The sequence below is a fragment of the Thamnophis elegans genome, chromosome 7 (assembly GCF_009769535.1).
Source record: "Thamnophis elegans isolate rThaEle1 chromosome 7, rThaEle1.pri, whole genome shotgun sequence".
Classification (NCBI taxonomy): Eukaryota; Metazoa; Chordata; class Lepidosauria; order Squamata; family Colubridae; genus Thamnophis; species Thamnophis elegans.
Genome location: NC_045547.1, coordinates 8,017,438 through 8,044,907, shown reverse-complemented (window position 1 = coordinate 8,044,907; position 27,470 = coordinate 8,017,438). Strand labels below are relative to the sequence as shown.

General features: G+C 45.8%; 1 protein-coding gene across 3 annotated transcripts in view; it reads right to left on the bottom strand.

Annotated features, from left to right (window-relative positions):
- Positions 1–26,038, bottom strand: part of KRAS (KRAS proto-oncogene, GTPase) — a 34,360-nt gene extending 8,322 nt beyond the window's left edge. For 2 of the 3 annotated variants that reach the window (XM_032221753.1, XM_032221751.1), the window contains exons 1-4: positions 25,912–26,016; positions 17,128–17,249; positions 8,356–8,534; positions 4,441–4,600 (exon numbers count right to left, since the gene is read on the bottom strand). In XM_032221753.1, coding sequence (XP_032077644.1) covers positions 4,441–4,600; positions 8,356–8,534; positions 17,128–17,238 — 450 coding nt within the window. In that variant the 5' untranslated portion in view covers positions 17,239–17,249; positions 25,912–26,016. Of the gene's footprint in view, positions 1–4,440; positions 4,601–8,355; positions 8,535–17,127; positions 17,250–25,911 lie in introns of all 3 variants that reach the window. The other variant, XM_032221752.1, reaches the window with a different exon arrangement.
- Between the last annotated feature and the right edge of the window lie 1,432 nt (positions 26,039–27,470).

Sequence of the window (27,470 nt, the reverse complement as noted above, 5' to 3'; positions counted from 1 at the left end):
GCTTCTAAAGATTTCTTTCAACTGAATATTTGTACATTACTGTTGTGGCTCAGCAGGAGCCGTTGGAGCTGCCACCAGACTCCGACAGCGAGGGGCCCTATGAGTCGGCTCTGGAGGCTGTGGAGGACCCTGGAACTCCGAGCAGGACGCAGAGAGGCTGGTTGGCCACCAGGAGGCGCCTGAGCCTTGGACCAGTGGGGAGGAGACAAGGGAATGTGATCGTGATGTCATGCATTGGAGCAGTGGGGAGGAGACAAGGGAGTTGTTCTTGGATGCACGACACCAGAGAGCTAATAGGCGTAAGGAACAGTTACGCAGTTACAGGAGATAATTGCACTCAGCCGGTGGTCATTAGGCTCCTCTCAAGACTATAAAAGGAATGATTGTGCACACGCCCTTTGCAGGAGTCAACGTATTCACTAAAGTTGGAGAACTTTTGGGGCTAGCTTGGCAGGCTGGATTGCTGCCAAGGTTAGTCTGTGCTGGATTGCTGCCACCGCCTTGTCTGTGCTGGATTGCTGCCAAGGCCTGGACTCTGCGGGATTGCTGCCAAGGGCCTGTCTGTGTATCAATAAATCCTGGAAGTATCTTTCTCTCGGCGTGCTTTGGTGTAGGACGAGGGGGTGGTCAGAACAATTACTAATAGGCCTCCTCCGGGTGCCATCGACCGGACAATGCCGGCTGGAGCCTTTTCTGTAGCTGCCCCAGCTCTGTGGAACGAGCTACCCCCAGAGATCAGGACCCTTCCCACTCTCGCGGCCTTCCAAAAAGCCACCAAAACCTGGCTGTTCCGGCAGGCCTGGGGTTGTTGATTTATAAATCATGTCCAACCCCCAGCTAACCCAAATGTATGTTGTGTTTTTTAAACTGTTTTTGTCTTTCTCCCCTATTTGTTATTTTATTTTGTCTCGTATTTTGTAAGCCGCCCGGAGTCCTCCAGGATTGGGCGGCATACAAGCTCATTAAATTACGAATTACGAATTAATAAAAGCCAGCTAAACTTTAAAGCGAGATTAAAGGATGCAGGATACTAGATCCAGTGGTATTTTGCAGCTGTTATTAACAGCCCCAAAGCTAAGCAGAGTCAGACCTGGTTAAGGCTTGGATGGCAGATGTTTGAGAAATCTCAAGGTTAGATGGGGGAGTTGGGAGACCAAATCCAGACAGGTAAAACCACTTCTGTATTTCTGCCGAGTGTTTTATATGAACATTGACATACAATTACTGGGAGTCAAGCTGTATTTAAGAAGGATGTGACTTTTTAAAAGTTATCCTTGAAGGCCTGAGGTTCAGGAAAGCTAAGCCCACTTGTCTTCCGACCCTCTGGAACGAACTCCCCGTGGAGATTCGGACCCTCACCACCCTCCAATCCTTCCGCGCCGCTTTGAAGATCTGGCTGTCCCGGCTGGCCTGGGGTTAAGATTCCAACCCCACCCGAATTGTGTGACTGTTGTGCTCTCTTTTAATATGTTGTATTGTCTCCATATTGGAATACTGTTTGTCTTTCCCCCCCTCCCTTTTTGAATTGTGAGCCGCCCTGAGTCCCCCCAGGGAAAAGGGCGGCATACAAATAAAGGAAATGAAAATGAATGAAAAATGAAATATGCTAGTCGACCAGGTGAGGAATCTCACCCATACCTTACAGGAATGGAATTCCAGCTGTCTTTGAATCTGATCAAAGCAATATTTGGTACAGCTCTTTAAAGGGGCCTGAAGGAATTTAAATGCCTTATGGAGCAAAAGCAGTGGGAGAGGAAATAAATCAATTCTAGAGGATCAAAGCAGGATCATTCTCACACCAAAATCATAGCACTCATTTAGAAGAAGCACTTTTGAAATAAATCAAGCCTCACCACCATGATGGAAGAATGGTAAATATAATAATAAAAACCCTAACACTCAAAACATTCCTACGAACATCAAGATAATAATTGTAGAAATACAGGTAGACCTCGATTTAACAACCTTTTGGTTAATGACTGCTAGAATTTTCAGCAGCACACACAAAAAAGTGACTTATGACCGTTTTTGGGGTTTTTTTGCACTTATGACTATTGCAGCTTGCCCAGTCATTTGGTCAAACTCCAGACACTTGGCAACTGACTCACATTTATGACAGTTGCAGTGTTCCCCATTTGCGACCGTCTGACCAGCAAAGTCAATGGGGGAAGCCAGATTCACTTAACAACCGTGCTACTAACTTAAAAACTGCACCGCTTCACTTAACAACTCTGGCGAGAAAGGTTATAAAATGGGGCGAAGCTCACTTGATAATTATCACACATACAGTAGCATAAATTTTGGGCTGAATTGTGAACGTAAGTCGAGGTCTGCCTGTAATATTCCAGGCCGATTTTGACACTACAGTCAGAAATTTTGAAATTTAGATCACGAGAGGAAATGTAAGCTGAGCAGTAGGGGGTTCCGGATTCCGTTGCAACTGGTCACGGTTGCAACGGGGCCCAGCGTCCTCCACATGAATGTGCATCACGCGAGCATGCGTCTTACCCTCTAGAGACGCCTCTGCGATGCTCCAGCTGCTCAGCGGAGTGTTGCGTAGGTGCTGTACGCACCATACGCAGAAGCACCGAAGAGTTTAAAGACAAGTAAGGACGACAGGCGGGCGGGCCCTCCGAAGCACCATACCATACCGGTATCCAGTGCTCTGGGCAAGCACCGGTACGCCCGTACCGGGGCGTACCGCCTACAACCCACCACTGAAGCTAAGGTAAAAATGCCTTGGGAGGGACCTGTGATTCTATTCTCTGCACACAATCATCCATGTTGATGGCACTACACAACATGAGATCTTGGCTTGGCTCAACTTGGATTCTTTCTTCCACCACAGAAACAAACGAGGAAAATATGGTTTGCAAGTTCTATGCTCATGTGGACAGAAGCCAAAATATCTCAGCCCAGCTTGTTCTTTTCAATCAGTGTTTTTTCAAACTTGGCAACCTTAAGATGTACGGAATTCAATTTTCAGCATTCCCTGGTCTTTCCATGCTGGCTAGGGGATTCTGGGAGTTTAAGATAAGTCCACTTATCTTAAAGTTGCCATATTTGAAACACACTCGTCTTCAAATTGCCAAGGTTGGAAAACACTGGTTTAAACCATAGATTTTTTTTTTAAGGTGTAATCTTGAGTTCCCCCCCCCCCCAAATAGCAGTGCACACACTGGATTCTGCATCTGGATTTTGAGATTGGCATGAAGATGGGAGAGGCTTCACTATGTCCACAGATCTCATTACGAAGCTGTTAAGAGGCGTGGAAGAATTATGAGACGTTAGTCTAAACTCTTGTTCTTGACTTTTCAACAAGGATTGTCTTCCACCGATCCAGACACTGTCCAAATCAACAGTCAAAAAGAATGCATGCCAAAATCTTGAAGGCAGATCTGATACTCTATAATTGAATAGGCTTAGATGATTTTTCTTCAACTCCCAGTAAAATAGATACGAGCAATTATTTATGGCCCTTTGCAACCTGTGGACTTCAACTCCCAGAATTCCTGAGCCAGCCATGCTGGGTCAGCCATGGCTGGCTCAGGAATTCTGGGAGTTGAAGTCCACAGGTCATAAGGAAGCCATAGTTGTCAAACCCTTCCTTAGAAGAAATTAAAGATTCCTGTGTGAAGAACAGGTAAGAGTTTACGAAGAAGATAATTCAATTATACAGTCAGCTAGGAAACAGTCACTTATTTTATGTTTCTGCCTCTGTGCTTCTTCATAACCAGCATTATTGGGAATGGACAGTATATTTTGGCCAGATAACGCCCATTCTTTCTGCTATTGCAATGTTTTTCAACCTTGGCAGATTAAAGATGAGTGGACTTCAACTCCCAGAATCCTCAGCAATGGCTACGCTGGCTGTGGGATTCTGGGAGTTGACATTCATATACTTGGGAATTGCCGAGGCTGGTGCTAATGCATTGATGAACATCAGTCAAACCGTTGACAATAAATCACACGGGCTGTCAGTCCTTTCCCACAATGAGAAAGTTAGATTTACTTAAGAACTATGCGGTTCACTTAATGACCACTGAAGGGGGGAAAAGGTGATAAAATTGGGCATGATTCATTTAACGACCACATTGCTTAACGAGACATTTTGGTTCCAACTGTGGTTATGAAGTGTAAATGACCCATCAATTATTTGGAGGATATGCAACCAGATTTTCAATAAAGGATATGTAGCTCAGGGTTTAACTGTTGGTGGTTATCTTGCAGATGTTTGATTACCAAACTAAATTTACCTCTTCAAAATCTTGGTGGGTCTTATACTCCGGTGCGTCTTATAGTCCGAAAAAATATGGTACCTTTGAATATCCAAAGGTAAAAAGGGCTTCTGAACTACCTGAGAGGAAGCCTTTTCTGGCTACTAGGAATTCTGCCTTTCCCACCTTTCCCACCCCGTCGCAGCCACCTGGAGGTCGTTACCTGTCGTGTCTTTGCAGAGGTTTCGATGAAGGGGATCCCGTAACTTCTTGCTAAATCCTGAGCCTGCTTGGTGTCTACAGTCCTGGAGGGCAAGTCGCATTTGTTGCCGACTAGCACCATGGGCACGTCTTCGGAATCCTTTACTCGCTTGATTTGCTCCCTGGGGGAGGAAAGAAAAAGAAGGGAGAAGCAAAAGTCTCGCTGTCTTTTTTATAGTAACTGTCCTGACCTAGGCTTCTCAAAATCACGAAGCAGACTCCTTGCCTAGACAAAAAAAAAAACCTTTTATTAAGCTAAGGTGAATTCGTCTTATTCACACCCAGCAAAGTCCTGGCAAACAGTCTTTCAAGGGTGAATTTACAACCATAGACCTTATCAGGCTTGGAGAGCTGCCAGGCCAATATCTTCTAAACGCTGTATAAGAAAATACTTGGCAAGGAGTCTCTGAGAGTCACGAACAAATCTTCACACTAACCAAGTGAACTAATTGTCTCCTGCAAACTCCACTCCCCTTTCGCTCCTCTTTATTCCCTATGGGAGGGGCCATTTACCGTCCACCTGTGCCTTTACTCCCGAGTCGGCCCTTGTTCCTTAGCTGTTCCCTTCTCCTGGCAACTCTGCGCATGCGCACACTGGGAACAGGCTCCAGCTGTTCTTCTGCCTCACTGATGTCTGACTCTGAAGGCAGCTGATAACTGTCAGACGGCCCTGGCCCCATCTCTGCTTCCGATGCAGAGCGCTAGTCGTCACTTATAAAGCCCTTCATGGTATTGGACCTGGGTACTTGAGAGACCGCCTGCTGCCAATTACCTCCACTAGACCAATTTGATCCCACAGACTAGGCCTCCTCCGAATTCCATCCACCAGCCAGTGTCGACTGGCGACTACCCGGAGGAGAGCCTTCTCTGTGGCTGCTCCGACCCTCTGGAACGAACTCCCCGTGGAGATTCGCACCCTCACCACCCTCCAGGCCTTCCGCAAAGCCCTTAAAACCTGGCTGTTCCGACAGGCCTGGGGCTAAAGAACAGTTGCCCCTATCTCGAATGGTATGATTGTTGCGTGTTTTAAATTATGTATTGTTTTGTGTTGTTGTTAATTTGTCTGTATCCCCCTTCCCTGGTTTGAGTTGTGAGCCACCCTGAGTCCCCCTTCGGGGGAAAAGGGCGGCATACAAATGAAATAAATATTCAAACATTCAAACATCAGTCTTCCCCAGACTCCAGGACTGGCCCATGTCCCTCCCCAACCTCCTCACTGTCTGAGTCTGCCATCAGCTCCGCTGGCGGGCCACAACAGTAACAAAAAAACTATAGAAGGAAGAAGTGTTTTTTTAAAAAATAAAAAAAAATAAAAGACAAAACTGAAGTTTTTTTCCCTTGTGCCATCACTCTGCTCAACACCTAATTCTCACAGTTGATAAAATAAAATGACTACTAAGTTCTGTCTAATGTGTATGTATATTAAGAGAGCAACAAAGGTGATTAGGGGACTGGAGGCTAAAAGGTACGATGAACGGTTGCAGGAACTGGGCATGGCTAGTCTAGTGAAGAGGACCAGGGAAGACATAATAGCAGTCTTCCAATATTTGAGAGGCTGTCACAGAGAGGAAGAGGTCAAGCTATTTCCCAAAGCCCCCGAACACCAGACAAGGAATAATGGATGGAAACCGACCAAGGAAAGATTCAACCTGGAAATAAGAAATTTCCTGACAGTGAGAACAATCAGCCGATGGAATAGAAGTTGCCTTCAGAAGTTGTGGGAGCTTCATGACTGGAGACTTTCAAGAAGAGACTGATTGCCATCTGTTAGAAAGGATTTAGGGTCTCCTGCTTGAGCAGGGGGTTGGACTAGATGACCTACAAGGTCCCTAGATGACCTACAAGGTCCCTTCCAACTCTGTTAATCTGTTAACCGCTGAATGTGGGCGTGGTATTATTTATCCTTTTATTATCTCTTGTTTCTCCCTTATCCTGGTTGCACACTTTTAGTAGTAGTATTATTTGTTGTTTTGCAAGTTACACTGAGTGCTTCTGTATCAGAGACAAAATTTTATTGTGTGGTGTCTAACCACACAAATAGAATTCTAGCCAAATTCTATCCTATTCAAGATATTTGTTTCCATGCATTATAACCTGGGAAATTTCAAGTCCCCTGTAATTGCCGGGGGGGGGGGGGGATTTAATGTTTTGCATCTGGCTGGAAGTTGTACCGTCTGGGGATTGATGCAAAGTCAGGAAGAGATAGAATTCTTTTCCTTTTTCCCTTGGCCCTTCTGTGAAGGGGAGTAAGGTTTCTCTTTTTCTTTTTATAAATACAAATTATGGGAATCCATGGGGCTTAGGCTACATATTCCGTGCATTTCCCCAATTCAAAATAGCAGGAAACTCCCAGAATCCCCCTTTTACAATTGTACTGAAACTTGAAACCGCTATAGCAGTCGTAAGTGTGAAAAACAGTCATAAGCGGGGTGAAATCCAGCAGGTTCTGACAGGTCCTGGAGAACCGGTAGTGGAAATTTCAAGTAGTTCGGAGACCCGGGAAATGGCTGGTCTCAGAGTGGGGTGGGAATGGGGATTTTGCAGTATCCTTCCCCTGGAGTTGGGTGGGAATGGGGATTTTGCAGTATCCTTCCCCTGGAGTGGGGAGGGAATGGGAATTTTGTAGTATCCTTCCCATGGAGTGCGGAGGGAATGGGGATTTTGTAGTATCCTTCCCCTGGAGTGGGAAGGGAATGGGGATTTTGCAGTATCCTTTCCCTGGAGTGGGGAGGAAATGGGGATTTTGCAGTATCCTTCCCCTGGAGTGGGAAGGGAATGGGGATTTTGCAGTATCCTTCCCCTGGAGTGGGGAGGGAATGGGGATTTTGCAGTATCCTTCCCCTGGAGTGGGGAGGGAATGGGGATTCTGCAGTATCCTTCCCCTGGAGAGGGGAGGGAATGGAGATTTTGCAGTATCCTTCCCCTGGAGTGGGGAGGGAATGTGGATTTTGCAGTACCCTTCCCCTGGAGCGTAGAGGGAATGTGGATTTTGCAGTATCCTTCCCCTGGAGCGTGGAGGGAATGTGGATTTTGCAGTATCCTTCCCCTGGAGAGGGAAGGGAATGGAGATTTTACAGTATCCTTCCCCTGCCACGACCATCAAGCCACACCCATGAAGCCATGCCCACAGAACCAGTAGAAAAAAAATGTGAATTTCACCACTGGTCATAAGCCATTTTTTTCAGTGCAGATGTAGCATTCAATAGTCACTAAATGAATTGTTGTAAGTTGAGGATTACCTGCAAAGGCCAACCCCCCCCCCCAAAAGAAACTATTTTGAGTTCTCTGTGGGGCCTATGCAAAGATTTTGAGGCCTTCCTGATGCTTTGAGACGTCAAGATAAATCTCTCAGCTTCCACTATGTCAAATCGTTCTGACTTGCCCCACAACAATAACCTGACATGTTCCCAGGCCTGTAATTTTCCTTGGACTCCAAGCATATAATTGGGGAACAACAATGAGTGAGCTGGTGAGAGGACGGCAATGATTATCGCCTTCTCATTATCTCTCTGAATGGATTTCCGGAGAGAATCCGTGAATCCTGAGATCTGTTGCTGGAGTCCAGATAAAAATAACTTGAAAGGGGTTTTTGACAGAATAATTAAAGAGAGGTCATTAGCAATCACACATAGCCATTCTCTTAACGCTTGGTAATATTCCCGCAACACAGATCACAAATTTACGCTGTTTCTGGACTCAACTGTCCTGATGTGGCCCTCAATGAAATTGAGTTTGACACCCCTGATATAGAGCATCCTGCTTAAGCAGGGGGTTGGACTAGAAGACCTCCAAGGTCCCTTCAAACTCTGTTATTCTGTATTTTCCCTGCAGAGCCAGAGAGGTACCAAATATCATGCATTAATCCAGTCGGGCTTACCTGTAATGATGGATATCTTCAAATGATTTGGTGTTGTTTATGGCGAATACGCACAAAAAACCCTCCCCCGTTCTCATGTACTGGTCACGCATCGCACTGTATTCTTCCTGGCCAGCTGTGTCCAGAATATCCAACAGGCAGGTTTCACCATCAATGACCACTTGCTTCCTGTAAGAATCCTGGAAAAAGGAAAAGGAAGAGGGGGAAAAATATATAACGTCATCAGTAAAGGAGAATATTTGTAGCTCAGGGTTGAAATGTGACATTAATATCAGTCAGTCCTTGAGATACAGCAATGGTAGCATCCTCATTTTGATCACATAACCATGGGGATGTTACCAAGGTCCTAAGTGTGGAAAACAGTCCCTGCACAAGTCATCCTTGAATTACAACCACAATCAAGCCCAAAATTTATGTCGCTAAGCAAAATATTTATGAAATGAGTGTGCCCCGTTTTATGACTTTTCTTGCCACCATTGTGAAGAGAATCGTTGCATTCGTTAAGTTAGTGGCTTGATCGTTAAGTGAATCTGCCCCCCCCCCCTTGATTGTGCTAGGAGCAAAAGGGGATCACAAGATCCTGGGGAAAATGTGAGTCAGTTGCCAAGCATCCGAGTTTTGTTCATGTGTGAATATGGGGATGTCGCCACGGTCCTAAGTGGGAGAAACAGCCAGAAGTCCCTTTTTCTTTTTCTTTGAGAATTTTTTTTATTGTTTTAGTTAAACAAAAACACACACAAAAAAAGAATCATCTTTCGTTACATCTTGTAGAAAGCGTATCGATTGATTACAAATATATTCCGTGTGTTTCTTCCACAATCCTTACACATACTTCATTCAAATCGAGTTGTACATTTTAAGTCAAGAAAGAAAAATGATGTATTTTACTATCCCTGTACCACAATTCTCATTTGATTACCATTTTTTAAACATGTTTTTATCTAGGATCATTTATATTTAAAGACACAACCACCTACTGGCATTCATTTGCAGTTTCAATAAATCTCCAATAACATTACACCTTTACGACATATTCTAAAACTAATTCAGTTAAGTAAAATATCTAAGCATCCCCCCCCACATAACACACTTGTGTGTATCATTAGATATTATCCATTAACATTTCTTTGTTATTATTGTACTTGACTAAAAATTATTTACTGTTTATCTCACCTCTCCTCTCCACAGGCCCATACATTATTATACCTTTATAGCCATCTTTAAACAATGATTTACCAGTTGCAACAGCCAGAAATCCCTTTTTCTAGAGTCGCCGTAACTTCAAACAGTCACTAAGTGAACTACTGTAAGCTGAGGACTAGCTTCCCTCAGTTTCCTGCCCTCCAGTCAATAACTGAGAAAGTTCATGCACGTCTTAGCCGTTTTTCCCAATTAGTGCACTATCAACTTTGCCAACAGTGGGGAGGTATGTCATCGGATGCTGTTTCTGAGCTTGCTAATACACAGATAGAAAGAAAAAATGGGGGGGAAAAAGAAGGAAAAGAATCACTTTGAAGAGGAATTTAATTTTGCAGCTGCTGTTTTGCACCTCCTTGGGGCAGGAGGCTGAAAACAAACCAGTCAGAGCTGAAGAAGCTTCTTGGATGAGAAGCAAAATGCCTTCAAAAGAAAACCACCTTTGGGATAACCATGACCTGGATGACGGAGAATCTCTACAGACAGAGGCTGAAAAAAAAAAAGATCTAATTCTATTTTCTTTGCACCAAGGTCCGTCTGAGCATCATTAATCCAAGTTCCTCCAGGCAGTTAATTTGCTTAAATCTATATTTGCATTTCAAATCCTTGCCACTTTCACAATCCTCAGGTCACTGATTTTCCCGTTGCTTAAAGCTGCAAGAAGCAGGGTTTTGTTTTGTTTTAAAAAAAAGGGGGGTCTTCCTTCGTCCTGAAATCCTTTCGCTTACATAACTGGAACAGAGCAGGGATTATATAAAAATGCAAACAAGATCGTAAATAGTCCCACCAAGTCTTCTTCCTCGTGACACACCTACGAGAATTCTTGTGCGTGTTTCCCCGGGGCATGACTGACCTCACCACTTTCGTTTAGAAAATTCTATGCTCATGTTGTGGCAGTGGAGCTGGCAGCAGATTCGGACAGTGAGGAGGTTGGGGAGGAAGATGGGCCAGTTCTGGAGTCTGGGGAAGGCTCTGATGAGGGCTCTGTGTCGGAGGCAGAGAGGGGGGCCAGAGTCGTATGCCAGTTATCAGCTGCCTTCAGAGTCTGACATCAGTGAGGCAGAAGAACAGGTGGAGCCTGTTCCCAGTGTGTGTGCATGCGCAGAGTTGCCAGATGAAGGGAACAGTTAAGGAACAGGAGTTGACTTGGGAGTAAGGCCACAGGTGGACGATGAACGGCCCCTGTCAAAGGAAATAAAAGAGGAGCGAAAGGGGAGTGGAGTTTGCAGGAGACCATTAGTTCGCTTCATTGGTTCCTGACTCTCTGAGGTTCCTTGCCAAGTTTTGCAGATATCGTCCTGGCAGCTCTCCAAGCCAGATAAGGTCTGTGACTGTAAATCCTCCGTTTGAAATACTTTGCTGGATGCGAATGAGCAGAATTCACAGTCAACTAATAAAAGGAGTTTTTGTTGGAACAAGGAGTTTGCTTCAATTCGGCAGCTGTGTTCCTAAAAACTGTGTGACGTTCGCAGGCCGAGACCAAGAGAACGAGCAACGGCGCAGACTGAGTGTTCTTTGGAAGGACAATCGAAGAATGGAAAATAAAAGATGAAGAAAGACAAATAAATACAGGATGGGTTTTGCTCTGCATCAAAGAAGCACTATCTGAAAAGCTGGGTAAGGATCATCAAATTCAGCACTTCCAAGGAAACAAATATTCAAAAGGCAACAAAGAGATGGCTTGATGGTTTGGCCCTCCTGGGATAAGGAAAACTCAGAAGTAGGATCCTGGATGCTATCTCCACCAAGATGGAGAATAGAATAGAATAAAATTAGGAGAAGAGAATAGAAATAGAAATAAAAATAGAATAGAAATGGAAAACTGTTGTGGCCCGGCAGGAGCTGTTGGAGCTGCCGCCAGACTCCGACAGCGAGGGGTCTTATGAGTCGGCCCTGGAGGAGGTGGAGGACCCTGGACAAGGTTCCAACTCCGAGCAGGGCAAGGAGAGACTGGTTGGCCACCAGGTGGCGTCTGAGCCTTGGATCAGTGGGGAGGAGACAAGAGTGAGGGATCCAGAAAACACCTGTGAGTTGTTCCGGGATGCACGCCGTCGAAGGGCTACTCGGCGACAAGAACAATGGCGTAATTACAAGAGGTGATTACGCTCAGCTGATGCTCATTAAGATCCTCTCCTGATTATAAAAGAGACTGCTTGTGCCACGCCTTTCTGCAGAAGTCAACGGTAAGGACTAACAAGAAACAAATTTGGCAGGCTGGATTGCTGCCAGAGTTTGTTTGCATTGCTGCCACGTTTTGTAGGACTTGCTGCCAGAGTGCTTATCTCTTTGTTTATGTGGCTTGCAGCCAACGAGAGTCTTGACTGGTTAAAAGAAACCTTCTCATTTACGTTGGTTTCGGCTTTCGTTCCTGGACGGAGGAGGGGGGTCAGAACAGAAAACAATAGAACAGAACAGAACAAAATAGAATGAAATTAGGAGAAGAGGAGTAGAATAGAATAGAATGAAATTAGAAGAATAGAATAGAAATAGTTTATTACAGGTAGTCCTTGACTTACTATCATAATTGGAACCAGAATTTTGTTGCTAAGCAAAGCGGTTGTTAAGTAAGTCGCGTCCAGTTATACAACCCTTTTTTTTGCTCCAGTTGCTAATCGAATCGCTGCAATTGTCAATGAATAAACGTGGTTGTTAAGCAAACCCAACTTCCCCATTGACTTTGCTCATCGGAAGCCACTTGGGAACTTCACAAATGGTGGGAAGGAAGGAAGGAAAGAAGGGAGGGAGGTAAGAACGAAAGATGGAAAGAAGGAAGGGAGGAGGGATGGAAAGGAAGGCAGGAAAAGGGAGGGAAGGAAGATAAGAAGGAAGGGAGGAATGGAAGAGGAAGGGAAGGAGGGAGGGGAGGGAGGAAGGAGGGGGAGGGAGAGAAGAAAAGGAGAGAAGAAGGAAGGTAGGGAAGGAGGGAGGAAAATAGCAATAGCAATAGCAGTTAGACTTATATACCGCTTCATAGGGCTTTCAGCCCTCTCTAAGCGGTTTACAGAGTCAGCCTATCGCCCCCACTGTCTGGGTCCTCATTTCACCCACCTCGGAAGGATGGAAGGCTGAGTCAACCTTGAGCCAGTGAGATTAGAACCGCTGAACTGCAGATAACAGTCAGCTGAAGTGGCCTTCAGTACTGCACCCTAACCACTGCGCCACCTCGGCTCGGAAGGAAGGAGCAAGGGAGGAAAGGAAAGAAGGAGGGAAGGAAGGAATCAATCCGGCAAATGCATGGAATTCCCAGAATTCCCCAGCAAGCAAGAACCCTGGGTGTTGAAATTAGCCCATCTGGAGAAACAGCCCATCTTCATGCTTACTCCAGAGTTCGTAATAAGCCGTAACACTGCAAAGTTACTCACTCAAAAGTCAGTTAAAGGAACAAACCTCTGCATTATTTTTGTCTGGCGAGGCAAGCAGGGCGCCGAGTTCAGAGCAATATCAGCGTTCACTTGCTGTGGTTTTATCAAAAGACATCACTCATGAGGGCACGGCAGGACAGAGCAAAGTGCCCGCCCTGATTAACTTTTAAAGTCAGACCAGTTTACCAGACTGGGAGAGCAGCATTTTTAAGGCGGAGAGAGATAGAAAGTTTGCAGAGGGGTTATTAAGAACCATGGTGGCGCAGTGGTTAGAATGCAGTAAGATAAAGGTTCCTCTCGCACATATTCTAGTCATTCCTGACTCTAGGGGGCAGTGTGCTCTGTTTCAAAGCTGAAGAGCCAGCGCTGTCCGAAGACGCTCATGTGGCTGGCATGACTCAATGCCGAAGGCGCACGAACGCTGTTACCTTCCCACCAAAGCTGGTCCCTATTTTTCTACTTGCATTTTTTACGTGCTTTCAAACTGCTAGGTTGGCAGAAGCTGGGACAAGTCACGGGAGCTCACTCTGTTACGCTAGGGATTCGAACTGCTGAACTGCCAACCTTCTGATTGACAAGCTCAACATCTTAGCCACAGAGCCCTTAGAATGCAGGATTGCAGGCTAATTCTGCCGACTGCCAGCAGTTCGATCCTGGCTGCTCAAGGTTGACTCAGCCTTCCATCCTCCTGAGGTCGGTAAAATGAGGACCCAGATTGCTGGGGGGGAGCGTAGGTTGACTCCGTAAACCGCTTAAGTTAAGCACTACGAAGTGGTATGTTATTGCTATCACCGTTACCGCCAAATCGTAAAAATCTGGCTTGTGACCAGACCACTAAACTTCAAGGGATTTTACCCAGACTGGTGACTCATGACACTTTAAACCTGCGTGAGTTGATTCGCTTTGGATTGTATAAATCTTGTATAAATCTTATGATTTAGCATGCAATTGTGAATTCAGCCAATTGCAGGTTTTTCAAGAAATCGATATGGCTTAGCGGGACGCTTTCCTTTAAATGTTAGATTCTGCTGAGGACTGTCCCTCTGCCCCCCGATTTAACTTGAAACCAAGGTCGGAAACAACTCATAAAAATCCAAAGTTTTAACACTTTAACTTCAAGTTCATCCAATTTGGCTCCAAAAACTTGGTTCATTCATTGTTGTAAAACCTAAATTTCGTATTTTTGCTTTGGGCTTAGAACATTGTACGGTTTGGTTTATACAGCCTGATTCTTGCTAAATAGTTGATACAGGTAGTCCTCGACTTACGACCACCACCGAGCCCAAAATTTCCCCTGCTAAGCGAGACAGTTGTTAAGTGAGTTTTGCCCCATTTAGCTTCCTTTCCCGCTACAATTGCTAAGGGAATCACTGCAGTTGTTAGTTAACACCGTTGTTAAGTGAATCTGGCTCGCCCATTAGCCTTTGCTAGTCGGAAGGTCGCAAAACGTGATCACATGACACCCACACACACACGTCTGTCATAAATATGAGCCAGGTGTCCGGGTTTTGATCACATGAACATGGGGATGCTGCAACGGTTATTAAGTGTGAAAAAATGGTCATCAGTCTTTTTCTTTTTCTGGGCTATTGTAACGTCAAACAGTCACTAAACGAATCGTTGTTAATTGAGGACTACCTGTTCGATGATTGTTCACATTTACAGACTGCTGAATCCCTGAGGATTTTAGGGGGGGCTTGCAAAATAAAATGTTGCAAGCATGCACCATTTTTTTTGGTTCATCTACTTGCTGAGCTGTGGTGGCGCAGTAGTTAGAATGCAGTACTGCAGGCTGATTCTGCTGACTGCCAGCAGTTTGAGCCTAACGGGCTCAAGGTTGACTCGGCCTTCCATCCTTCCGAGGTTGGTAAAACGAGGACCCAGATTGTTGGGGGCAAGAGGCTGACTCTGTAAACCGCTTAGAGAGGGCTGTAAAAGCACTGTGAAGCGGTATGTAAGTCTAAGTGCTATTGCTAAACTAATACATTTATTGATTTCTGTTTATTGGGGTGGTCCGGTGGCCTAGAGGTGGAGCTGTTGCCTCACAAACAAGTGGCTGTGAGTTCAATCCTCGGTAGAGGCAGATATTTTTCTCTCTCTGGGCACAATGAGAATATAGCTGCTGAACAAAACTCTGCCCTGGCGACAGGAAAGGCATCTGGCCATTAAACACTCTTGCTAGCTCCATTCAGTTTCCTAGACTCCACCTTAAAAGAAAATGATGATTGATTTCTCTGTTTATTAGACTTTGTTTGCCATCTATTTTACCCTGTTACAAAAGCGAAAGGCCTCGTCGAGCATTATGTGACGTTCAAATGATCAAGATGGCATCGTGCCAACTTCCAGCTCAATGCTCTTGAAAGAACATAAAATTTCTAATATTAGATAGCCAACAGCTATCTAATACCTCGGTGTGTGTGTGTGTGTGTGTGTGTGATTTTATCACAAGATAAACATAGACAAGACTGTGGAACCAATGTGGAATTTCAGTGGAAATTCCTCACAGAATCAGCTGATAAACTCAAGAGGTTTTACAATACCACAGGGACAACTCGTGTTTTTTAAAAAATGTGGTTTAAACTGCGGGGCTTGTTGTAAACTATGAGGCCACATTATGCAACTATGCAATCCCCCCACATTCTCAGTGGCTCCATACCAGAGTTTCTCAACCTTGGCGACTTTAAGTCCTGTGGACTTCAACTCCCAGAATTCCCCAGCCAGCTGTGCTGGGGAATTCTGGGAGTTGAAGTCCACAGGACTTAAAGTCGCCAAGGTTGAGAAACTCTGCTCTATACCAAACTAGCAATGAAGGTTCACTAAAGACCTAGCCTGAATTACAGGAACGCCTTGACTTACGACTATAACTGCACCTGGAATTTCCACTGCTCAGTGAGACATCTGTTCAGAGTTTTGCTCCGCCCTTTCTTGCCACAGTTGTTAAATGAATCACTGCAGCTGTTAAGTTAGTAACACGGTTTGTTAAGTGATTTCCGGCTTCCCAATGATTTTGCTTGCCGGAAAGTTTCAAAAAGTGAGACTCTGGGACACTGCACCGGTCGTAAGCATGAATCAGCAGTTGCCAAGCATCTGGATTTTGATCAAATGACTATGGGGGGTGCTGCAATGGGCATTAAGTGTGAAAAATGGTTACAAGTCACTTTTTTCAGTGCCACTGAAACTATGACCAGTCACTAAATGAACCCCTGGAAGTCTAAGATTATCTGTACAATATGCTAGCCATTTCTATAACCACAAACCTACCGTATTTTTCGGACTATAAGACGCACCGGAGTATAAGACACACCACGATGTTGAAGAGGTTAATCTTTTTAAAAAGTTTTTGCACTCTGCAGGCCTCCCAAAGCCTCTGCACACCTCTTTTTTTGCACAAAAAAAAGGGGGGGGGACATGCAGGGCTTTGGGAGGGTCTTAGAGTGCTCCTGGGGACTGGGGGGGGGGCAAAATGGCCCCCTTTTTCCTCTTTCCCCAGCCCTCAGGAGTACTTTGCAAGCCTCCCAAACTTTCTGCACGTCCATTTTGCAAAGGGGGAGGGGTTTTGGTAGGCCAAAAATGCTGTATTCCGTATATAAGGCGCACCCAGATTTACACCCTCTTTTTTGAGGGAAAAACGTGTGTCTTATACTCCGAAAAATACGGTATCTAATCAAGCAAAACCCAAAATCAAAGTTAGAATTTTTTTTCCCCCACCTTGAGGGACCGCCTGCTGCCAATTACCTCCCACAGACCCATTAGATCTCACAGGGTTGGCCTCCTCCGGGTGCCATCTACCAGCCAATGCCACCTGGCTACTACCCAGGGGAGGGCCTTCTCTGTGGCAGCTCCGGCCCTCTGGAATGAACTCCCCACAGGGATTCGGACCCTCACCTCTCTCCAGGCCTTCCGAAAAGCCGTCAAAACCTGGCTTTGCCGGCAGGCCTGGGGGTGATGAGTTCCCTCCCCTCTCGACATGTATGGTTGTGCGACTGTTGTCTACTTTTATTATTTGTATTTTGTCTTTTATGTTCCCCTTTTTTTTCCCCTTGAATTGTTCGCCGCCCTGAGTCCTCCCGGAGAAGGGCGGCATACAAATAATACAATACAATACAATACACCTCAAGCACAAAGTCCAGAAATGGTTTCCAAGAAGACAGCACGAAGTGCAGAAGCGGTTTCCCGACAGACACCACATCGTTCTTGATAGGATCTTATTTACCTCTATTGTAGGATCGTATTCATCTACAAAATGGTTCTGGATGAGCTGAATTGTCAACGCGCTCTTGCCCACGCCACCAGCCCCAACGACGACAAGCTTGTATTCCGTCATCTTCTGTAGGCCTAGGGAAGATCAAACAAAAAACGCCCATCATAAATACAACACGGGAAGAATTGCAAAAAATAAGCCTGGTATGAAACTGATCAGTCTCAAACTCTGGACTAGAGTCCAGAGTGTCAACAAAGAATGGGGATATATTATCAAGCCCTTAGACCAAATTGAACCATCTCCCTTGTTGTCAGAATAAAATAAAATAAAAAGCAGACGAAATAATTTGTTGGGATAGAATATTGGATAGAAAAATGCCTGTCTAGCAGACTAGCCTGTAACACTGTCCATTCTAAGTGGCCTCCTATCCAAGTATTTATTTCATTTGAAAATGTGCAGCAATGGGCATCTTTAGTACATAACTCTAGGCAACTGACAAACCCGGTGTCTCTCGTGTGTGTCTGTGTGCGTTCACTCCCCATAAATAAAGCAAAATACAATTAAAATTATCAGATGTAGAACCAAGGCAATGCATAATAAAATCCCAGTAAAAACACTGGCTCTAATGCCTACAGAAGAAAGCCAGGACTTCATTAAATTACCTTTGCTTTTACAATTTGGTCAATGTTAGCTAGGCACTGTCCCTTGCTAAGGCCCTTAAAAGTGCAGTAAATCACGAAAGACGATCAGCCGACTTTCACATGTGCGGCAGTGCCAAAAAAACTGCTGTGCACATGCGCCGGCCAGCTGATTGTCGGGTGCACATCCGTGCCATAACCTGGAAGTTTAGCTTTTCTGGAGCATGATCCTTTCGCAGCGGCAGTGCCGAAAACCGGTGTCTGCACGCTAGAGCCTGGGAGTTTGGATTTTCTGAGCATGGCCCTGATTTAGTGCGCGCATGCGTACAACATTTCCACGCAAACTTTTTGGCACTTGGTGCTATTAAAAGTCCGTGACTCAATATATTTCCTGTAACATGGGAGGATTCTATGTTTTTAATTTTTAGTCCTTGGCTTCTAACCACAATTGAGCCCCACGTTTCTGTTGCTAAACGAGATATTAGTTCAGCGTATTTTGTCCCATTGTACAACCTCTCTTGTCACAGTTAAGTGAATCACCGCAGTTGTTAAGTCAGTTCAGAGAATCTGGGCTTCCCAACTGACTTTGCTCGTCGTGACTCTGAGACACTGCCACAGTCCTAAAGATGAGCCAGTCGCCAAGCATCTGAATTTTGATCACATGACCACAGGGACACTGCAACCGTCATAAGTGTGAAACTGGTCATAAGTCACTTTTTTGTAACTGCGCTGTTGTAACTTCAAAAGATCGATTAATGAATGGTTGTAAATCAAGGACTATCTGTGTGGGGTGAATCTAACTCATGAGTAGAAATGAATTTGAACCAATTGGGATACTTGGTGGTCCCCGAGTTTGGTTGTTTTTTTACAGACGTTTCATTACCCAACTAGATAACATCATCAGCACAAGAAGGGAGTGGGTTTACTCCCTTCTGGCACTGATGTTACCCAGTGTTGTGGCCGAGCAGGAGCCGTTGGAGCTGCAAACAGACTCCGACAGCGAGGGGCCCTGAGTCGGCTCTGGAAGATGTGGAGGACCCTGGGCAGGGTTCAGACTCCGAGCAGGGACCAGAGAGGCTGGTTGGCCACCAGGAGGCGCCTTAGGCATGGAGCAGCGGTGAAAGCCAAAAGGAGTGTGCTCATGACTTCAGGCCCTGGAGCAGTGGGGAGGAGCTAAGGGAGTTGGTCCCGGACGCCAGACAAAGGCGGGCAGATAAGCGTCGAGAGCAACTACGCAGATACAGAAGATAATTGGACCCAGGTGGTTGTAATTAGGCTCCTCCCAAGAGAGTATATAAGGAGAGACTTTGGGAGGAGGCTGTTTGCAGGATTCAACTAATATACCAACGCTGGAGAAGCTCTCATGTGTATTTTCTTATCTTGGAAGTCTGGATTGCTGCCAAAGTCTAGTCGGTGTGTTAATTTACTGTGAATAAATTGTCTAGCAGTAATCTTGTCTCGGGAGTAAGAACACCTCGTTAGGCAATGAAACATCTGCAAGATAACAACCAAACTCAAAGATCAGTAAGGACCTCACAGTTCTACCCTGAACTGCAAATATTTTATTCTACCGGCAATTTGAAAACATGAATGTTTTCAACAATGAGTTTTTCATTCATATTGATGTCCACTGAGAAAAGTAACTGTGACATATGCCAGGCTGAATCAGACGGTGATGTGAACCAAACCCAACCTTGAGTAAAGCAGGACTATAACTAGGTTAGTCATATCCAAGCCTGATTTAATCTCGAGAGATAGCAACATTTCTCTAACATTAACAGTGGTTTAGAAGCTAAATTCTGGTTGGTGTTGGAATGGGAGACCTCCAAGAAACAACCAGAGATCTGGGCTACATTGGGAAATGAAAAAGGACAATAGCACACCCCTTCTGTCTCCTTCCAAGAAAAACACATGAAAGCATTCAGGGAATAAACCAAAAGTTATGTTCAGCTCAAGAAGACTTTCAGCTAATGTCCCAGAAAAGCTATTTCCTCTTTGGAAGACCTTCAACAATATTCTCCATGTTGACTCCAGATGGGCAGAAGAAACGGAGACAGGCAGTCTCTCAAACAAGCAGGCCCAATGCCCCAAAGAGTTTTGTAGAAGATCTCCAGCACCTCAGCTAGCATCATAAAGTTAGCAACTTGCACATCCGTGACGATTAGGGGACTAGAAGCTATGAAGAACGGTTGCAGGAACTGGGTATGTCTACTTTAATGAAAAGAAGGACTAGGGGAGACACATTAGCAGTGTCTCAATATCTCAGGGGTTGTCACAAAGAGGGAGTCAAGCTATTCTCCAAAGCACCTGAAGGCAGGACAAGAAGCAATGGGTGGAAACTAATCAAGGAGAGAAGCAACTTCGAACTAAGGAGACATTTCCTGACAGTGAGAACAATTAATCAGTGAAACAACTTGCCTCCAGAAGTTGTGAATGCTCCAACACTGGAAGTCTTTAAGATGTTGGATAACCATTTGTCTGAAGTGGCGTAGGGTTTCCTGCCTAAGGGGGGGGGGGTTGGACTAGAAGACCTCCAAGGTCCCTTCCAACTCTATTCTATTCTGATGTGTTACTGCCCACACTGATGTGTTTGGGACCGTCTGTAACTTTTACAAGGTCCGCAGGGCAGTCCTATGTCAAACCTATTGCAAAGGTTCGATTGTGAGGTAACCTGGGCTTGAGTGATTCCCCAAAGGGCTTCTGAGTTGAGAAAAGGTGTAGCTGGGGTGGCCAGGATCAGTTGTGCAACGCTCCCGTGGCCACAGCTGCACATGTTTTGAAGGAGGCCTGCAACCCCATGCAAGACGAGCAGTGAAAATGTCTCCAACTAAGGCGGGGGACGACGACGACGACGACAATGATTTGTGCATTTCAACTCCTCTTTTATGCCTTATGGGAGGGGCCAATAATCTCCAAGCCTTACTCCCAAGTCGACTCTTGTTTTCTTAATTGTTCTGGCCTTCTGGCAGCTCTGCGCATGTGCACACTGGGAACAGGCTCCAGCTGTTCTTGTGCCTCACTGATGTCTGACTCTGAAGGCAGCTGAGAACTGGCATACAGCTCTGGCCCCCTCTCTGCCTCCGACACAGGGCCCTCATCAGAGCCTTCCCCAGACTCCAGGGCTGGCCCAGGTTCCTCCCCAAACCTCCTCACTGTCGGACTCTGGTGCCAGCTCCACTGGTGGGCCACAACAAGGGGCTTCATGCAGATGGAAATCAGGAATTATGACTGATCGCTGAGGACAGAGGGGAAACATTGCAGCATAGTGTGTCCCATTACCAATTACCTCCACCAGACCGATTAGATCCCACAGACTAGGCCTCCTCCGAATTCCATCCGCCAGCCAGTGTCGACTGGCGACTACCCGGAGGAGAGCCTTCTCTGTGGCTGCTCCGACCCTCTGGAACGAACTGTGTTTTGTCTGTGTCCCCCTTCCCTGGTTTGAGTTGTGAGCCGCCCTGAGTCCCCCTTCGGGGGAAAAGGGCGGCATATAAATGAAATAAACTAAACTAAACTAAACCATTCCCCACCACTGTGGCTGATCCCAAAACATGCCATAATTGAAATCTACTGTATATTGAAAATTTCTAAGAGACCAAAGAACATAAGGATACACATACACACACACACCCCCACAACAAACCATTCTACCCAAAGTTACAGAGAAGTGTGACCGAGGCTGTTTTTATACTACAGGTAACCTTTGACTTACAACCATCCATTTAGTGAACTGTTTAAAGTTACAACGGTACTAAGAAAAAGTGGCATCGCCATTTTTCACACTTACAATCCCTGCAGCATCCCCATGGTCACCTGATCAAAACTGGCCACTGGCTCATATTTACGACGGTTGCAGTGTCCCAGGGGCCATGCGATCCCCTTCGGCGGCCTTCTGACAAGCAAAGTCAGCGGGGAAGCCGGATTCACTTAGCAACCGTGTCACTAACTGAACAACTGCATTAACGAGAAAAGTCATACAACTCACTTTAACAACTGCCTCGCTTAGCCATAGAAATGTTGGGCTCAGTTGTGTCATAAGTCGAGGACTACCTGTATTTTGCAAAGCCAGGTGGTTGAGTGCGGTCAGAAAAATTGCTGTTTAATTACAGGTCGTCCTTGATTTACGATCACAACTGAGCCCAAAATTTACGTTGTGAAGTGAAACATCAGTTAAGCGAGTTTGCCCGATTTGACTTTTCTTGCGGCAGTTGTTGAATCAAGTGAATAATTGCGTTTGTTCAATTAGTAACACGGTTGTTAAGTGAATCTGGATTCCTCACTGACTTTGCTTGTCAGGAGGTCGCAAAAGGAGGATCACACGACCCCAGGACATCGCAACCGTCATAAGTACATGCCAGTTGCCGAGTGTCTGGATTTTGCTCATGTGACCATGGGAAGTCGTCAAGAGTGGTGCGGGTGGCCTAGAGGTGAAACTCTCACCTCGCAATCAGGATGCTCGGCAGAGGCAGATATTTCTTTCTCTGGGCGCAGTGAGGATATATCTTCTGAACAAAGCTCCACATTGGTGACAGGAAGAGCATCCGGCCATTAAAATGCTCTGCTATCTCCATTCAGTTGCTCAGACTCCACCGCACAAGGGATTATGGGGTCGTTCAATGAAGGCGACCACAGGAAGCTGCAATGTTTGTTAAGTGTGAAAAAACGGTCACGAGCCACCTCCTTCAGCGGCATCGTAACTTTCAAAGGTCGCTAAATGAACCATTGTAAGTCGAGGACCACCTGTAGCTAAGCACCCTGGTGTAGTAAACCAGTGAGCAAAATAAAGCCTTCTGCCCAATATTGAGAACTAAAACATGTTTTGGTGTAAGCGCGAAGAGAGGAACGAAGGAAACAAGCCGTCCTGGAAACGACAGGATGAAACCCTTTGCACATCTGCCGCTAAGCTGGTTTTCCCTTCCTGTGTGAAGCTGGCCAACAACGGGACCGAGAGCCCCCACACAATGTGCACTCGATGCCTCTGGTGACGGCAGATGGCAGCAATGACAACATCCACAATAAGAGAGGAAACTGCACTCCTTCAGTTTAAATGCTTTCCACCTGCAACCAGGACGACTGGTTTTCTCCTCTGCTGTGCTTTCTTCAGTGCCGATGGTGGTGGGGAGATGGGGGAACAGGATAAATTTGATATTTTTATGCAACCCAGTGTATCAATTAAATGTGGAACCGGTTTATCAAGGCAACCTGGTCTCCCCAATTATGGGACGGAGAACACTGCTTCCGTTTTCGCCTTTCAGCCCCAATCCAGGGGCCTTCGCAGGCCCGCCGACAAACTGTGTGTTAAATTTATGTTTTACTGGCAAAGAAATAAAGGGATCAATTTCAAGCTAAACAAACGTAAATTTAACACCAGCGTGTCGATTGATTGGCTCTCCCTCCTGCTTTCCCACCACAGTAAAATGAGTTTTTCAACAAGGCGGCTTTAAAGAGCTGGTTTCTAAACTCAAGCCAGATTATCTTGGGTTCCCACCACCGATATAAACTGGGCCATCAGGAGAAGACGACACCAGGGGGAAACTTGGGAGGCATGGAGTTAAGGTCCGCTCTAGGTCCTGGGACAGATGCTGAAGAATGACCGCCACACAGTCAGGCCTTATGAAAGCTTTCACTAGGTCAGCGGTCGGTCATCTCCAAGAGAGAAACACCAGGAGCCGCAAAATCCTTCTCGTGCCTGACTATTTCCTGAGTGGTCACAGAACTAGGCATAAGTAGTTGAATTAAACATTCTGTTTTCTTCTGAAATCTTTCTTTTCTTGAATTTATCCGTGTATGTGTGTGTGTGTGTTTGTGTGTGTGTGTGTTCGAAAAGCTCAATAAATCGTGTGCTGGCAGGTATCACACATTGGCGGCTGTTTGACGCATATTTTGAGCGACAGGGAGCCGCAGCAGAGGGATGAAAGAGCCACATGTGGCTCCGGAGCCGCAGTTGGCTGACCCCTGCACTAGGTCTTGGGGCAGAAGTTGCTGGACCCAACGATAATGGGTCACAAAAGGGATTTGGGGGTAGAAGCGGTTGGATTGCTTGAAGGGGCATCATTCAGTGATAAAAAGGAGCAATGGTGAGCGGGCAACATTGAACACAATACAGGTAGTCCTCAACGTACGACGATAACTGAGCCCAACATTTCCGCTGCTGAGCAAGGCATTTGTGAATTCAGCCTTGTCCCATTTTACAACCTTTCTTGCCACGCTTAAGCAAATCACTGCTGTTGTTCAGCTAGTCCACACGGTTGTTAAGTGAATACGGCACCTCCATTGACTTTGGTCAGAAAGGGTTTTACATCAGTGGTCTCCAACCTTGGCAACTTTAAGACCGGTGGACTTCAACTCCCAGAGTTCCTCAGCCAGCTTTGCAAAGCTGGCTGAGGAACTCTGGGAGTTGAAGTCCACCGGTCTTAAAGTTGCCAAGGTTGGAGACCACTGATTTACATGATCCGGGGAATACCACAGCCGTCGTTAATAGAGGTCAGTTGCCCGGCATCTGACTTCTGACCACTATGGAGATGCTGCAATGGTTTGTAAGCGTTGAGAAACAGCCCCGTTTTGGTGCCGCTGTTAACTTCAAACGTCACTCAAGGAATGGCTGTAAGTCAAGGACTACTGGAATAACCAGAGCTGGGAGGGACCTTCGAGGTCTTCTAGTCCAACCCCCGTAACATTTCAGACAAAAGCTTGTTCCATCTCTCCTCAAAAACCTCCAGGGCCATGGGACACAAGACAGTGGCAACAGAGGCCAACACGGCTTACCATGATGCTCAGCTGCCGTCAAGACATTTTTGGGGCCAAACCCCAAACCCTCAAAACTTTAACCTTAAGACGGTCTACCGTTGACCTCCCCCCATTCCTAAGACGTCTGTAAAGGGGATGTGCATAAGCACACCAGGGTGCCTCCCATCCCTGTCCTAATGTTCCCTTCTATTGGTATTCATTTCATGTAGTCATAATCATGTTTATACTTATAGATATAGATGATTGATTGATTGATAGATAGATAGATAGATAGATAGATGTATTCATTTCATGTATTCATAATCATGTTGATATATCTGTTATCAAATTCACACTTAGATAGATATTTAGATATTTAGATAGATATTTAGATATTTAGATATTTAGATAGGTAGGTAGGTAGGTAGGTAGGTAGATAGATAGATGATAGATAGATATTGGTATTCATTTCATGTATTCATAATCATGTTTATACTTATATTTGTTATCTAATTCACAGATAGATATTTAGATAGATATAGATAGAGGTATTCATTTGATGTATTCATAATCATGTTTATATTTATATTTGTTATCTAATTCACAGATAGATATTTAGATAGATATAGATAGATAGAGGTATTCATTTCATGTATTCATAATCATGTTTATACTTATATTTGTTATCTAATTCACACTTAGATAGATAGATATTTAGATAGATATTTAGATAGATATTTAGATAGAGGTATTCATTTCATGTATTTATAATCATATTTATACTTATATTTGTTATCTAATTCACGCAGAGAGAGAGAGAGAGAGAGAGAGAGAGATGTATTCATTTCATGTATTCATAATCATGTTGATACTTATATCTGTTATCTAATTCACGCTTAGATAAGATAGATAGTTAGAGGTATTCATTTCATGTATTCATAATCATGTTGATTAGAAGTATCAAATTCATGCTTAAATAAATAAATAAATAAATAAATAAATAAATAAATAAATAAATCGGCCCGACCCCACCACGTCTTAGTATCCGGCCTTTTTTTAAAAGCCTCCACTAGATCCGAGGGGGGGGCAAAAGGTGTGTTGCAGATGCGCCCTAAATCCTACACCAGGGTTAGGAGGAGGGGTGGGGGGTGGGAAGAGATCTGGACGCCTGGCGGGGAGCAAAGGCGCCCCAGTTTTTGCACGACTTCGTGCCTTAAAAGTTCGCGCAGGAAGCCGGCTGGCCTTTCCCCCACGCCCCAAGGAGGAAGGGCGGCCAAAAGCAGCCGAGCGGAGCCAAAGGCGGGCTTGGCTTCGGTGCGCTCCCTTTTACCGAAGCGAACCGATGATCCCTTAGGGACCCCCCAACACCCTCCCCCACCGTCCGCCCCCCCCCCCTCCCCAGTTCCCGGGCCTCGCGGGCACGCGCACTCGCCTCTCTGCAGCTGCCCGGCGCTTCTCCGCTCCGCTCCTTCGGGATTGAAATGGACGGAGCCGGGATCGGGCGGCTGCTGCTGCTCTTGCCGCTGCCGATCGCCGAGCGGGCGAGGGCGCGGCTCTCTCCTTTTTTTTTTTGCAAGCGCGATCGAGGCCTTCGGCTTTCCATTGGACGGCCTTGATGGGGAAAGTGGGGGTGGGTGGGGGCAGGCAGCCGTGGGCGGGGCCGCCCCTGGGAGGGAAGAGGAGGAGGAGGAGGAGGTTAGGATTGGCGCGAGAGCTCGTCCACCGCGGCGGGAAAGGATTTTGCAGAAGGTTTGCAAAAAAAGGCGAGCGCCCAGCCTGGGAAGGCTTTGCAAAAGGATTAAATCAATAAAAGGCGCAGCGCCCAACCGGGAACCGTTTGCAAAAGGTTTGCAAAGAAAAAGAAAAAAGCATCCAGTCAGGAAGGGTTTGCAAAAGGATTTGTTTAAAAAAAGGCGCAGCGCGCAGCCAGGAAAGGTTTGCAAAAGGATTTTTAAAAAAGGCGCAGCACCCAGCCGAGGTTTGCAAAAGGATTAAAAAATAAAAATAAAAGGCGCAGCGCCCAGCCAGGAAAGGTTTGCAAAAGGATTAAAAAATAAAAAGCGCAGCGCCCAGCCAGGAAAGGTTTGCAAAAGGATTAAAAAATAAAAAGCGCAGCGCCCAGCCAGGAAAGGTTTGCAAAAGGATTAAAAAAATAAAAGGCGCAGCGCCCAGCCAGGAAAGGTTTGCAAAAGGATTAAAAAATAAAAATAAAAGGCGCAGCGCCCAGCCGAGAAAGGTTTGCAAAAGGATTAAAAAATAAAATTAAAAAGCGCAGCGCCCAGCCAGGAAAGGTTTGCAAAAGGGTTTTTTTTAAAAAGGCGCAGCGCGCAGCCAGGAAAGGTTTGCAAAAGGATTTAAAAATAAAAGGCGCAGCGCCCAGCCAGGAAAGGTTTGCAAAAGGATTAAAAAATAAAAAGCGCAGCGCCCAGCCAGGAAAGGTTTGCAAAAGGGTTTTTTTTAAAAAGGCGCAGCGCCCAGCCGAGAAAGGTTTGCAAAAGGATTAAAAAAATAAAAGGCGCAGCGCCCAGTCCGAACGGTTTGCAAAAGGATTTTTTTCTTTAAAAAGGCGCAGCGTCCAGCTGAGAAAGTTTTGCAAAAAAAAAAAAAAAGGCGCAGCGCCCAGCCGGAGAAGGGAAGGGAGCCTCTCACGGTGCCTTTCCTCCTATGCGTGATTTTGCCGGAGTTAAGAGATCCAAACGCTTTGAAAACGCGCAGGAGCCTTAGCCGGATAGCCCTCGCGGCCAAACGCCCGCAAGGCGGCCAGGAAGGGAAGGGGAAATCGCTGCAAGGAGCTTGGCAGCCACTCGCAGTTCGGGATCTTTTGCACCGGTGTGTGTGTCTCTCTGCGCGTCGGAAACGCTCTGGAGCGTGGGTGAATCAGGGTGGCAGATAAAGCGAATCTTCCGCGGAAGGGCCCGGGCTATTCCAAATCTCAGTTCCCTGGGAAGTTGCCATGGTGTAGGGCAGGGGGTCCAAAACTTGGGAACTTTT